The sequence below is a fragment of the Mirounga angustirostris genome, unplaced genomic scaffold, assembly GCF_029215605.1.
Source record: "Mirounga angustirostris isolate CCGP_5_RB_7025 unplaced genomic scaffold, mMirAng1.0.hap1 SCAF_15, whole genome shotgun sequence".
Taxonomy (NCBI): domain Eukaryota; kingdom Metazoa; phylum Chordata; class Mammalia; order Carnivora; family Phocidae; genus Mirounga; species Mirounga angustirostris.
In genome coordinates, this window is record NW_026991723.1 from 82,293,373 (window position 1) to 82,308,507 (window position 15,135).

Below are 15,135 nucleotides of genomic sequence, written 5' to 3' on the forward strand. Positions count from 1 at the left end.
AGGGGTGAGGGGTTGAGTAAATATATGATGGGGACCAAGGAGTGCACCTGTCATGATGAGCACCAGGTAATGTATGGAACTGTTGAATCATTATATTTTATACCTAAAACTAATATAACACTGTACATTAATTGGAATTAAAATAAAAACTTTAAAAAAAAGATCTTATTTACAGTTCATCTTCTTCAACTTTCCTCTCATCTCAACTTTCTAAAATAATTTCTATGTTATTAGAAACCAGGTGTCACATGTAGAACTGTGCCATTGCCTACTTCAAATATAGAGATCTTGTATTTCCCCTAAACTCGATGAACATCAAAGATACTTTCTCCTTGTCTTGTATCTTATAAACTATCTAGCATAAGACTTATAAAGGATATATAATGGTTATGGAACAAAAACTAACTGTACTGATTTATCAATCAATTTCTTGAATAAAGCAGCTAGCTAATAACATTGTCAGGTATAAGGGAGGAACTTGGCTGTCCAAGTTAAAAACAATCAGGGAAAAGCTCATCGATATGTGTAAGGACTCTAAAGAACTCTGTGTCTTCAACTTAAAAGTTCGTTGTTGGGTTTTTCCAAAAGGAAAGTTATATGCAACAGATTCATTCCACAAGATTTCTAGATACTTCTAGTGAAACTCTGTAATAATACTGAGATTAACTATATATTCTCTGATCATCAAGATTTACTGTCCCTTGTGGTAAACACTGCCTTCAGCATTTGCTTGAGTCAATACTTACCACTCAGGTCAATCAATCTTGATGCTCTCTTCAACAAAAACAATATTTGCTTTTATCTGCTTAGTATCATATTTCATTTGCATTACATAAAACTGAGTGTGCCAGTCTCCCAGAATGGAGTTCTTACAAGATAAAAGTTAAAAAGGAATGATGTCTATTCAATCACTCTCCCACTCATTAAGTTACATTAAAAGCTGCTTCCTGATTGCCTGGAAATCACAAGCTGGCTTAAACACAGAGATCTATTTTCCAATCCTGCAGCTACATAAAGAGAGTTCCATGGATTAAGCTTCATTCTACCATCCCAGCCACAGGGTTGTAAAATCTGGTGTTAATCATAATAGTAATGTGAGCAAAAAAAAAAAAAAAAAAAAAAAAAAAGGCTTGCTTTACAAAAAGCAAGTAGTTTTCAATCTCTATAATATCTAGAAATGAGAAGTGATCATTTGAGAGGCAACAGTTTTGAATAATATGAGTTTACCATATGCTTGGCACTGTGCTTAATACCTTAACTGTAAATGTCTTCACTTAAATGTATTAACTTATTCAATCCTCACAAGCACCTATGAAGCCTATACTTTTATCATAATTTTTTAAATTTTATTATGTTATGTGAGTCACCATTCATTACATCATTAGTTTTTGATTACTTTTATCATAATTTCATTCTTATATTCATTCAACAATAAATATTGAGTTTTTTCTTTCCTTTTTTTTTTTTTTTTTTTTAAAGAGAGAGAGTGAGGGGCACCTGGGTGGCTCAGTCGTTAAGCGTCTGCCTTCAGCTCAGGTCATGATCCCAGGGTCCTGGGATCGAGCCCCGCATCGGGCTCCCTGCTCCGCGGGAAGCCTGCTTCTCCCTCTCCCACTCCCCCTGCTTGTGTTCCTGCTCTCGCTATCTCTCTCTCTGTCAAATAAATAAATAAAATCTTTTAAAAAAAGAGAGAGAGAGCGGGGAGGAGGAGGAGAGGGAGAGAGAGAGAGAGAGAATCTTAAGCAGGCTCCACTCCCAGTGCTGAGCCAATGAGGGGCTTGATCTCATGACCCTGAGATCATGACCTGAGCTAAAATCAAGAGTCAGACACCCAACTGACTGAGCCACCCAGATGCCCCTAATTGAGCAGGACAATTTTAGGGGCTGGACATGTAACAGAACAAAACAATGTCTCAAAGAGTTTATGCATAGTGGTGGAAACTAATTATATATCATAAGATGGTCAGCAAAATGGGAGAAAAATAAGAGGCTTGAGGGGGTGGAGGTGTTGCTATTTTATATGTGGTGCTCATCAGCAGGGTCAGAGAGATATCACAGATAAGGTGACCCTCTGATGAAGACCTGATGAAAATAACAGAGTGAGCCATTCAGAGATTTGGGGAAGAACCCCAGGCAGAGAAAACAGCAAATACAAAGGTCTTAAGATAGGAATATGCTAAGAAACACCACAAAGGCCTGAGTGGTTGGAGTAGCCTAAACAAGAAGGGGATGATTACAGAAGATGAGGAGGGGCAGTAACTGTCAACCCTAGCTGCCACCAATTCACCAGAGGAACTTTCACAAAATACTTAAGTTCCACTATTCAGTATGAGAAATAAATTCAAAAAGCCTTCCTCAGAAAAGCAACTAGAAAAGCTGGAGAAAAGGTAGAAAAAATATCTATTCCTGGACACTAAAGAACTGTGGAGTCAAGATACGGGAGATAATGGAAACCCTGCACTAGAGGCCATATTTCCCCTAGGTGCATCTTCCAAATCCAAGAGAAGCCACTGAGAACTGGACAGAGTAACTTTTAGCAGGCACTCAGGACTCAGGGGTCAAAAACTGAAGCTCAAAAAAAAAAACACTGAAGTTCACCAAGCAAAGAAGGCCTGTTGAATCCCCCACACTGGGGGCTGGGCCTCTGCAATGTCATACACTAGAAGTAAATAAAGTAGAAATAGTCTGGATCTCACATGAACTTGAGCCCATCTTAATCCTTGATTGCATTCAAATGATCCAGGATCACCAATTCCACTAACCATTGCCCAGAAACAAATGTAAATCCTCCAAGATATCATTACCCTAGGTTTTTAACTCTCTACAACTGTTCATTTAAAGTGTCCAGCACTCATAACTAAGTACATGAGAAGACAAGATAATGTGATCAAAAATCAAGGGACGGATCAGACAACAGAAACAGACCCAAAAGGACCCAAATGATTGACCTTTCAAAAACGCACTTTATTAAAAAGAATGATCAGAATGTTAAAAAAAAAAAAAAAAAAAAGACAACAAGAAGAATTTCTGGCAGAAAATCTGAAACTTTAAAAAGTTTCTCTTTTTTTTCAGAGTATGAATCATTTACAAAAACCACGTACGGGGCCATAAAATAAGTCTCAAGAAATATCAAAGGACAGAACTTATAAAAAGTATGTTCTCAGATCACAGAATAAGCAAGAACTCATATAAAATAAAGAGATAACTAGAAAATCCTCATTTGTCTGGAAATAAAGCGATGATATCTAAATGGCTCATATGTCAAAGAGCTGATAACAAGGGAAAACAAAAAATAGTTTTAACTAAGCAAGAATGAAAATACTCATGTCAAAAGAGTGTAGGGATGCCTGGATGGCTCAGTCGGTTGGGCGTCTGCCTTCGGCTCAGGTCATGATCTCAGGGTCCTGGGATGGAGCCCCACGTTGAGCCCCACATTGGGCTCCATGCTCAGCGGGGAGTCTGCTTCTCCCTCTCCCTCTGTGCTCTCTCTCGCTCTCTCTGAAGTAAATAATCTTAAAAAAAGAGAGAGAGAGAGCGTAACACAGGGTGCCTGGGTAGTTCAATCGGTTAAGCATCCAACTCTTAATTTCAGCTCAGGTCAAGATCTCAGGATCTTGAGATCAAGCCCTGCATCTGCTCTAGGCTCAGTGGGGAGTCTGCTTGAGATTCTCTCTCTCCCTCTCCCTTTGCCCCTCCCCCTACACTCACACACGCTCTAAAATAAATAAATCTTAAAAAAAAGTGTAATACACATAAATCTGGGCTTAAAATGGAAAATTTATAGCCTTAGTAGTATATATAATAAGAGACCAAAGGAATCTATTAATAATGTATCTAGCTATCTCAAAAAGTTAAAAAAAAAACCCAAAAAACAAAAAACAAAACCCAGCAAATAAAACCCAAAGAAGGTAGTGAGGAAAAACAAAGAGCACAGGTCAATGAAATAGAATATAAGCATATACCAGAAGATGATCAACAAAGCCAAAGTTGATTTTTTTTAAAGACCGATTTATTTATTTTATACAGGTGCAAGCGGAGGGAGGCGCAGAGGGAAAGGGAGAGAATCTCAAGCAGACACCCTGCTGAGCACAGAGCCCGACTGGGGCTTGATCTCACAACGTGGAGATCATGACCTGAGTCCAAACCAAGAGTCAGATGCTCAACCGACTGAGCCACCCAGGAGCCCCCAAAGCTGATTTTTTTGAAAAGACTCATAAAACTGATAAACCTCTAATGAGAGTGATCAGGGAAAAAAGGAGGTATAAAATGTACACAAGAGCACATCACTACAGATACTGCAGACAATAAAAAAATAAGATTTTTTTTTTAAGATTTTATTTATTCATTTGAGACACAGAGATACAGAAAGAGAGCATGAGCAGGGGCGGACGGAGGCAGAGGGAGAGAAGCAGGCTCCCTGCTGAGCCAGTAGCCGGATGTGGGGCTCGATCCCAGGACCCTGGAATCATCACCTGAGCCAAAGGCAGACGCTTAACCATCTGAGCCACCCAGGCGCCTCCCCAAAAATAAAATCTTATAAACTATTTTTAAATTTGGGTAAAATGAACAAATTCCTAGAAAAACACAATTTACCAAAACTCTGGTAAGAAGATAACAGCCCTTTCCCTATTAAGGAAATTAGATCCATAATTTAAAACCTTCCCACAAAGAAAACCACATGCCCAAAAAAGGCTTTGCTGATAAATTCTTCCAAACATTTAAGGAAGAAATAACATCAATTTTATACAAATTCTTCCAAGGAAAAGAAAAAGAAGGGACACTTCCCAGCTCACTTTGTAAGGCCAACATAACCTTAGAGCCAAAACTTGACAAAACATAACAACAAAGGAAAACTGCTGGCCAATCTAACAAACAAAAATTTGTGTTTTTGTGAACTGTTCACAAAAACCTACACAAGGATCATTTGTAGCAGTTTTATTTGTAATAGCCCGAAACTGGAAGCAAACAATTGATGTCCTACAACAGGTCCATGGTTAAACGAACTCTGGCTAATCCATGCCATAGAATACTACTCAAGAGTAAAAAGGAAGGAACTACAGACACACACAACAACCTGGACGGACCACAAGGGAATTATGCTGGGGGAGGGAGACACTCTCAAAAGATCACATGTGGTATAACTCCATTTATATAAAATCCTTGAAATAATAAAATCAAAGAGATTGAGAAAAATGCATGGTCTCCAGGGCTTGGGGATAGCTGAATGGAGAGGAGTAGGTGTGGCTACAAAGGGGCAAAATGAGAGAGATCTTGGTGGTAGTGAAATAGTTCTGCAACTTGATTATGACGCTGGTTATACAAATCTACACATGTGATAAAAATGGCATAAAATGTATCAATATCAATTTCTTGGTTTTGATAGTGTACTATAGTTATGTAAGATGTAACCTGGGAGAAACTGGGTGAAGGGAACATGGGACCTCTCTGTATTATCTCTGCAACTTCCTGTGAATCTGTAATTATTTCCAGGTAAGAAGAAAGAAAAAAAATAGAACTGCAGCTTTGCTGAGAACAGACAACAGGGGCAATGGCAGAAGTAGGAAGACCAGACAGGAAAGACAATTGCAATAATCCGGGTGAGAGGCGATGACAGTGTAGGCCAGGATGACAGCAGTGAAGGAGCTAAAGAAATAGCTAAATTCTGGACATATTCTGGAAAGTAGAATAGACAGGGTGTGCCGGTGGTCTGGATCAAAGTGAAAGAGAAGATTCAAAGGGTGAAGGTGTCTGACCTGAGCACATAGACAGAGTTTCCAATGACTGGGACAGGGATAACTATGGAAAGAGCAGACCAGAGGCAGGGTTAAGGACAGGAATTTGGATTTAGACATTTGAGGTTTGAGATGTCTCTTAGACATCCATGTAGAGGCACTGAAGAGGCCTCTGGATATCTGGGTCTGCAGTCAGAGGCTGGTGGCTAGGACTGGTAGTAGAGATATGTATATTTCATGACAAGGGACTAAATGAGGTCACCTAAAGAGTGGGTGTAAATAAAGATAAATAGTCTGAGGATTGCACCCTGGGACACTCAAATATTCAGAAATCAGGAAGATGGGGAAAAGCCAACAAAGCTGAGGAGAGGGCTGTGTGGCTAGAAGAAACAAGAAAAAGTAATGACCTAGAAGTCAAATGAAAAGTAGTATTTCATGTCAGAAGAAGTGTGTGACAATGACAAATGCTGCTGAGGATACAGGGCACCAAGAACTTTTTACACACTGCTGGTCAAAGTACAAACTGATATATATAACTATTTACTAGATCATATGCTAGCCTACACTAAATCCTGGATATACACCCCAGGAGCCACATATAAAAATGCTCATAACAATATTGCAGGTGGATGCCAAAAAATGAAAAGACTCCAAGTGTCCTGCAAAAGTAGATGGATAAGCTGTAGTACATTCATAATGGATACTATGTAGCTACTAAAATGAACAAACATTAGCTATATGCAGCAACATGAATGTATCCCAAACAATGCTGGAGAGAAAGAAGCCAATCACGGAAGATTAAACTTAGTTTGATTCCCTTTCTATAAAATTCTAGGCAATATCACATTGTTTAGGAAAGCATACTCAGGTGGAAAAGCTATAAAGAAAATCAAGGAAATGATTATCAGAAAGTCAGGAATGGTTAGTAGTTCATGGGGCAGGGAGGTGATATGGAGAGATAAACAGATAATTTCTGAGAAGCTAACAATGTTTCTTAAGGATGGTGACTGCATGTAATTTTTTAATCATTATTTTCTAAATGATACGTTTTATACTTTTCTGTATACATACTATAACAAAATTTGGGAGAAAAAAAAGTGTCCATCTGCATCAAATGTGGCTAGTCGGCTAAGATGAGGACTGAAAACTAACTGCTGAGGGCAGTAACATGAAAGTCACAACAAAGACTTTGGTAGAGTGGTGAGGAAGAAAGCCTGATTAGAGTAAGTTCTTTTAAAAGTGAAGAAAAGGAGAAAGAATAGGCCACTCTTTCCAAAAGTACTGCTTATAAAGGGGAGGAGAGAATGGGACTCTGTTGGAGGGAACTGCAGAATTGGGGGCGGGGGGGAGAGTTTGGTTTCATCTTTCAATTTTTTTTTTTAAGATTTTATTTATTTATTTGAGGTAGGGGGAGAGAGCACAAGCCAGGGGAGGGAGAGGGAGAAGCAGACTGCTGCTGAGCAGAGAGCCCAATGCAGGGCTCAATCCCAGGACCCTGAGATCATAACCTGAGCTGAAAGCAGATGCTTAACCAACTGAGCCACCCAGGCGCCCCTGGTTTCATCATTCAAATGGGAGGCATTATAGCAAGTTTTTATGGTGATGAGAATGATCCAGTAGGAAGGGAGAAGTTGATGCTGGTGAGAAAAGAGAGAACTGCTGGAATAATGTCCACTTGTAGACAAGTAGAAAGATTGGTCTTAAGAGCCTGGATAGTCTATCACAGTCAAGGGAGTTTATCCAAATACATGAATCCTTTGAGCAAACAAGATCATCAGATGAGAGTGAAGTGTTGGAAGAGGAAGTATGAAATGAGAAAAGGTGTAAAACAGTTATCTACAAGAACTGGAGAACTCTAGAACTTACAGAAGGATTGCTAGACAACACGAAGGGTCATTTACACCTGAGACCTAAAGGGAAAAGTCAAGATGATTGTATTTTTCCTCCAACGATGTTCAACAGCCTGGTCTAGGTGCAGAATTGGATTTTCCCAGAGTTAGAATTGTGCCAGAAACAGAGGATCGAGGAAGTGAAGGCATGTGCTAGGGAATGATGATGATGATGGACCATGGAATACAATCAGAGAAGGGACAGAAGAGAGAACATGGAGAAGGTGAGAGACTATGAAAAGGTAACAGAATCAGTGGTGAGGCTCAAGAACTGGAGTAAGGGTAATAGAGAATGATGACAAGAAGAAGTTAGAAGTGGGATTCTTAAAAATAAGATTATGGAGAGGGTAGAGTTACTCAAGGCAGGTCTAGGGTACGTTCACAGTATGGGTAACTGAGGTAGGATAGAAGACAAAATATTTGTGGAAGAAGAAACGAAGGAATTAAGAAGTCAAAAGTTTGGGGAAAAAAATCATCTGAGTGCAAAATGAAATCACCAAGAATTACAAGAATAAAGTTTAAATGCCAATGTCAGGAAGCTAGGTGCTAAAAACATGAAGATATGAGGAAGAATGCCAAAGGGTCTGGAGACAATGGCCATGGTCCCCTCCTCCTATAGCTAAGGCACAGATGGGTAAGTGACTTGCCCAGCTCATGCAGCCAGTAACTGATAGTGCTTGAATGGAAACACTGACAGTCTGGTTCTTTTTTAAGCTATAAATTGACAGATCAACAGTTCCCTAACTTAAACAACAACAACAACAAAAAACCTAAGCCACACTACAGTAGATATACTTTTTCTTCTAGTGAAAGAAAATATAAAAAAACCAAAAGAGCTGCTATGAATTCAATGATTCAAACAAATTTTTTCTATACTAATCACAAGAATCTCTATAAATATTTGAAAATTTTATTCAATCCACAGACAGTGCTTAATGTCACATGGCTATGTGAATCCTTTTCAAAAAATCTTTGCCCCCCGCCCCCAAAATCTTTGCTGCTGTGTGAGCACCCTCTGGAATAAGGTGGCTTTCATTCCACAAATACTTACTGAGCATCAGTTTTTAAGCTATATAGTAGGATCTGGAGAATTCCTTATCCCTGAGAAGTTAGGCAGTGATTCTCAAATTTTTATTTTATTTTAAAGATTTTATTTATTTGACAGAGAGAGACAGCGAGAGAGGGAACACAAGCAGGAGGAGTGGGAGAGGGAGAAGCAGGCTTCCCACTGAGCAGGGAGCCTGATGCGGGGCTCGACCCCAGGACCCTGGGATCATGACCCGAGCCAAAGGCAGACGCCCAACAACTGAGCCATCCAGGTGCCCCTATTTTATTTTTTATTTTTTAAAGATTTTATTTACTTGAGAGAGAGAGAGAGAGTATGAGCAGGGAGAATGGCAGAGGGAGAAGGAGAAGCAGGCTCCCCACTCAGCAGGGGAGCCCGACACGAGGCTCGATCCCAGGGTCCTAGAATCATGACCTGAGCTGAAGGCAGACGCTCAACCGACTGTGCCACCCAGGCACCCCTCAAATTTTTAATCTCAGGACCACTTTATCCTCTTAAAAAATTACTGAACACTCAAAGAGCTTTGTTTTTTGGGTAATATCAATATTTATCATATTAGAAATTAAAACAATTTTAATATAGGATTACACAAAAAAACATTCCATTAGCCAGAGTGATAATGCTATCACATGTCACATGCAGCCTCTGGAAAACTGTACACTCATGAGACAAAGAATGGAAAAGACAAAAAAAAAAAAAAAAAAAAGCCTTAGTATTATTATGAAATAGTTTTGGTTTTGTGGACTCCCTGAAAAGTCTGTTAACCCACTGGAATTCTGTCGTCTAAATAAATAGATTGAGCCATCGCACTATTTTTATCATATAAAAATTATTAGAATAATATCCATTGTGGGAGATGGGCTGAGTCCCAGGTGAAGAATAACTTATGTTAAACATCCCACTTTCTAGCATAACAGGAGATAAGGGAAGGGGGGAAAACATGTACTGTGCACAATGAGGTGAGTAAGTGATTCACATCGGAGTATGTGCTGTAATCCAGACACTGAGTTAGGCATTTTAATCTGACATCAGCCAATAAAGTGGGGGTTATATCCCCACAGAGGGAGATGAACCCATTGCTCAAGGCCTAAAGCTAGTAAGTAGTGGAGCTTTGACTGGAACCAACCGAGGTCATACTGACCCCAAAGCCTGTGCTCTGTCTGTTGAAACTGTGAGTTCAGACAGACTAGGTCAAATGCAATAGTTCTGAATTTTCCAGTATGCTTTTCTCCTCCTCTAGATCTCTTTCTTAGTTACATAACATTTCCAAGCATGACAAAGATCTAACTGGTCAGTGACTATGATAACATCTATTCTCAGCTTACGGCTCATCTTTTCCCCTTCGACCACCAGTTCTCAAAGTGTGGTCTCTAAATCTGTTCAGTAAACTGGATAGATTGGAATCTGGCCAATGTAGCTAAGTGAGTTTGTCACTACTAAGAATAAACGGTAGTAAGCTGATGTTACCGATGAGAGAGAAGAGAAGAAAGTCAGGAAGAAAAGCAATACACAACTTGGATTAACAATAAAGTTCGCTCCACTCTAACAAGAGATGCAGTCCGTGACCATTTCCACCACTGCCCACGTCCACCCCCAATAAAACACTCACCTTCTTTATCAGTAACTGACCAGGAATATTTCTGAAAAGGCTTACTAGATGGAAGGGGGTCCATCTCCAGCACTTTATAAATCTGGCCAAAGGCTGATAGTCTGAGTGCATGCTAAAGAACAAAAGATTTATTTATTCAAATTTCAATGGCCATTCATAAAGCCTTTAGTACAAGTAACTAAAAAGACATTCATTAAATGTTATGCTTATGATGGCAAAAGTCCCTAATAACAGACAAGAAAAAAAGTGTTTAAATGGAATGATTCAGAAAATGAAGATATGATCTTTCTCTAAAGAGATCATTGTGACATGTCCCATCTTTTACCTGTGCGCTGTGGGTAATATCTTCTTTTTGCTGGATGGTCATATAGCTGAGAGCATCTGTTGGGTCTCGCTCACAAGGATCATGTAGACCAGGACCCCCTTTGGCAAAGGCAAAAGAAAAACACAAGCACCACTCAGAACTGAGTTTAGAATTCCATGAACTAACACAAAAGAGAGAAAAGAATGGAGAGAAAAAGAAAAACAAAAACAAAAACTGAGGAACTAGGTTAAAAGTCTGCTCAATTAAATGGAATAAAAAGGACTCTCTCATTTTCAATATGTTAACACTTAAATGTCCTTATTTTACTGGAAGTCACTTGCGTATCTAAGGACAAAATTGGGTCTTACTCTGAGAATTTAGAAACAGCATGATGAACCATCCCAGATCTTTAAAGGGATTACATATGTAAAATAAGACCAAATTTAATTTTTCCAAATTAAACACCAGACTGCAAACAGAATGAACTTCATACATTTTAACCAAACATCTACATTTTCAAATTCAGAGCTCTAGGTAAAGCAAATTCATAGCAGACACAATATCTTATTAGTACCTTTTATGTTAGTACATATAAAACATAAATTACAGTTATTGAAAGAGAGAGTTTTATAGCACTTTTCCAACATTCAAACATTCTAGTTGCTAACATTCCAAGCAAAACAACACCTACGCATCATTTTCCTGTGCAGAGGACAAATTTAGCACATATTCAGAAAAATAAACTAAAATGAAATGTTTCTGATTCTTCTGCCTCCAGAGTTTGAAACCCTTACCAGGAAGTAGTATTCCAGATGCCAAACACTCCATTACTCGTCTCAAGGCCTCCCCAGCGCCCAAAGGTCTATTACAAGTACCTATAGACTTTTCACATATAAGCTCTAGTGGCTAGAAGATATTAAATTACAAATTAGTACATGCACCAAGTGTTAAAAGGATTCCAGTTAAATGTGAGCTGACATTTCTAACTACAATGGAGGCCAAAAAGGTGAAAGTCAACTTAATATTTAGGGCCCAATTAAACTTTTCCTGCTTGATTATCAACTTTTATCCCAGCCAGAGTTTTTAAATCAATCATTTTTGAGGTAACATATTCAGAAGATATTTTGTTACAAAAACTTTGTTTTTGGTTACCCTGAAAGGATCACTTAAGAAACTGTGGTCACCTAGTTGATTTAACAAGGATTTAACAAGCTTTCGTCTACGTTAGTAATAGCTAATTAACTAATCAATGTTCAAAACCAGCCCACCTATCTCCTACTTAACCTAGGAAGCACTCAAACCACCTACAACTTCACTTCAGACAGCCTGTCCCAAGTACTACAATTAGAATAAACGAAAGACCAAATCTCCATAGTTAATAAACTAAATAAACTAAAACCTCATGTACTATATCAAAGTAATAATTGTTAGATTAATCTAAAATGACCCTTACAGCTTTATTTGTTTTATAACGTTCTTCACTGTGGTCTTGACTGGGCCAAGCATAATAATTTCCAAATGAAATAAGTTTTGCAATATACATTATAAACGACGTCCAAAACTGTGTCAAGTGTACTATTTGCCCGACTTTACTTACTAAAACAAACTTATATCAAAGTGTCTACACTCAAAGATAAAGAAAAAGAGGATATGGGAGCCATATACAGGCATATCAGGTAATTTTTATTTTAAATGGAAGTAGCCCTGAAAGAGAAATGTGCCAGTTAAGGAGGCTTTCACGGGCAGTAGGTGAATAGTAATCAACCATCAGTACAGAGTAAAGTGCAAGAAGACAGTCACTTCTAACAGGTATAGAACCTTTTTGTCAGAAAAATATCTCAGGCTCTGTAATATGAATATGATGAGGTAGAAGAGACAGGTTATATGTATAAAAAAAGTATATAAAAAGATATACAGTTTTTTTCTAGAGAATAGATAATGCACACCTAACTCAGAATGTAGCCATTTTACAGTAACAAGTAATTTCTACAGGATTTCCTCTGACTATGGCTATAGAACTTGCTTTTAACCATAAGTACTTACCCATCCTTTTAATGGTGCCCATGTGGGAACTCTGTTGCACAAATCACGCAGAATGCGGAGGACAATTACACATGATTTTAATCCGTTTGCCCTTGCCTAAAACAAACAAAATGATTCCAATACCCCTGTTGAAATCCAGTCTTCATTTTAAGCACACGGATCATGGATAGGTTCTTTAAAGTGAATACTAATTAGCCACTCATTCATTAGTTGTCAAGCAAACCAAAAAATTAAGTTATTAAAAGCAGTAAAAATGTAGTTTAGAAAGACAAATTTTAAAGTAAAGGAAGCATATTACTAAAATAGCTTTCATAGCCTCATGGCAATCCCATTCTGGGCAACCATCTATCTATCTTATCTTCCAGCTTTTCTCATCCCTGTTTGTATTTTATAAGCCATCATCTGAAATTCAGAGTACTAAGACAAAAAAGATTATATGATAATTAAACATCACTAACTGTCGCAGAAGCTATACTCTGCACCTTACCTAAATTAACTCATATACTCCTACAATAACTCTATAAGATAGAAAGCACCCCCATTTTATACATTATGTGCACAGAAACCATTAAGTGGCAGGTGTTCCAAATGAAGCCTGCACAAGGTTACAGTAACAATAAAATAATAAAAAGCCAACCTGAAACCATTTGGCATGTCGAAGAGACGCCAAGGCGTTCAGGCATTTCTGCCTGTCCAATAAGTCCGGAGGATCTTTCAACGCAACCTTTTCTAATAGGAAAATGGGATAAAGAAAGACAGATACAATTTGACCAAGGGTTTCCTGTCAAATTACCAAACAATAAAAATAAAAAGAAGAGCAGCATCTGAGTGAACTAATAAGACTCCCAGAAGATTTTACGATTTGGCTTTGTTTTTGTTGCTTTCTTCTTAAATTACGTGCACGATGATTACTTCAGTAAACAGTCATCAGAGCCGTTCTGTGCACAGGTACAAGAGGAGTACAAAAGCATTTATTCAGTAAACAAATACGTGACTGATGCTACATACAATCTGGGATCTTATTAAGCATGTGTATAACATTACAGGGGCACAAAATAGGTACATAGCACTTTTGCCTTTGGCAGGGCACAGAGAGCACAAATCTGGGACCAGGAGCAACAACGATTTTCCTTTACAGAAGAATTGCTGATCAGTTCTTGAGAGAAACTGGGGCTCTTTTATGTAAATAATTTGGGATTTACTAAGAATACACTGAATATAATTTTTTTTACACCTAAATAAACTCATCCAGCAAGATAACCCTTAATAGAAACTTTGCTCCACTGATGAGAACTCTTCAAGCAGCACCTTAAATTCTCTCATTATTTCTTTTCTAAAACAAAATTATTAGAACTACAAAAATGAAGTACATTGGAACATTTCAAGTTTTATCTACCTTAAAAAGGGGGGGGGCAGCAAAGAATACTATCTAATTACAGTTATCTGACTTGCCTCTACATTTTAAAGTTGGATTAGATGGTCCAGAGCAGCAAAAGAATTCAAACACGAGATTAATGATAAATATCCATATCTGAGAAGATGTCACAGGATTCTAAATCCACGTTTGGATCGCCAAATTTATATCTCCTCTAAACTCCTAGGAAGTAGGTTTTTAAGCAATATTTGGTGCAATATTTATAATGCATAACATACAAATACTTCCTGAGGAATAATTCTTTGTCTAATCCATTTAAGTCAGATTCACCATTCTCTTGTAAGAACTCTTAGATATAGGAGAGTCCACCCAACACTTCTTCCTAGTATAATCCTAACAGTCACAGAAAGTAGTATGTTTGTGTGGGCCAAGTGATACATTGTAAATATTTTTAAATGGGAGACAAGATCACTGATACCTTTTGGATTCCTCAGCTATAAGATTCTATTAAGGCAACTACACTGTAATATTCTAATTGACAGAATGCCATTAACTAAAACCAAAGGCATAATGCCCAACAGAAAACAAATCTATGAAAGAACAAACTGTGGCTCTCTATTGGCTGTTAACGCTCTAAAGGCTGAAGTGCTACACACTTATTTTCTGACCAGGTGAGCTCTACAGCAGATATTTGCATTGGTTCACATTAACCTCTGCCCACAAATTCAAAACACAGGGTCTCATTTCATTGCCCCTTTTTACTCATAAAATGGGAAGCCTCAAAAAAAAAAACAAACTATCAATGTAATTTATAAACATAGATATACTATGAATATGTAGCCATATCCTATGGGTATTTACTTCACAGATGATTTAGTTCCTAGATTTGCTTAATTCTGTCTCTTTCTAATAACATAAAACATAAATTAACTCATTTTAATGTTTTTATATCAAAATGCTCAACTGTGGTCAATACAAGCATCTGTGTAAAGCTCATGTACCAGATAAAACAAACTACTATAAATGAATGATTAGAATCTCTTAAAAGTTAGACATGACAAAGGTTGACTGACTGCTAAGTAATGTAATCTCAAGAAAAAACATGGAATGTACTTAT

General features: G+C 37.9%; 1 protein-coding gene across 5 annotated transcripts in view; it reads right to left on the bottom strand.

Moving 5' to 3' along the window:
- The window catches only part of STRBP (spermatid perinuclear RNA binding protein), a 141,989-nt gene that overhangs the window by 38,534 nt on the left and 88,320 nt on the right, over window positions 1-15,135 (bottom strand). For all 5 annotated transcript variants that reach the window (XR_010407828.1, XM_054509411.2, XM_045883115.3 and 2 more), the window contains exons 6-10: window positions 13,281-13,372; window positions 12,644-12,739; window positions 11,395-11,506; window positions 10,622-10,719; window positions 10,297-10,408 (exon numbers count right to left, since the gene is read on the bottom strand). Coding sequence is in view for 4 of the 5 variants with exons in the window: in XM_054509411.2 (XP_054365386.1) it covers window positions 10,297-10,408; window positions 10,622-10,719; window positions 11,395-11,506; window positions 12,644-12,739; window positions 13,281-13,372 (510 nt within the window). In the remaining variant the exon portion in view is untranslated. The remainder of the gene's footprint in view (window positions 1-10,296; window positions 10,409-10,621; window positions 10,720-11,394; window positions 11,507-12,643; window positions 12,740-13,280; window positions 13,373-15,135) is intronic.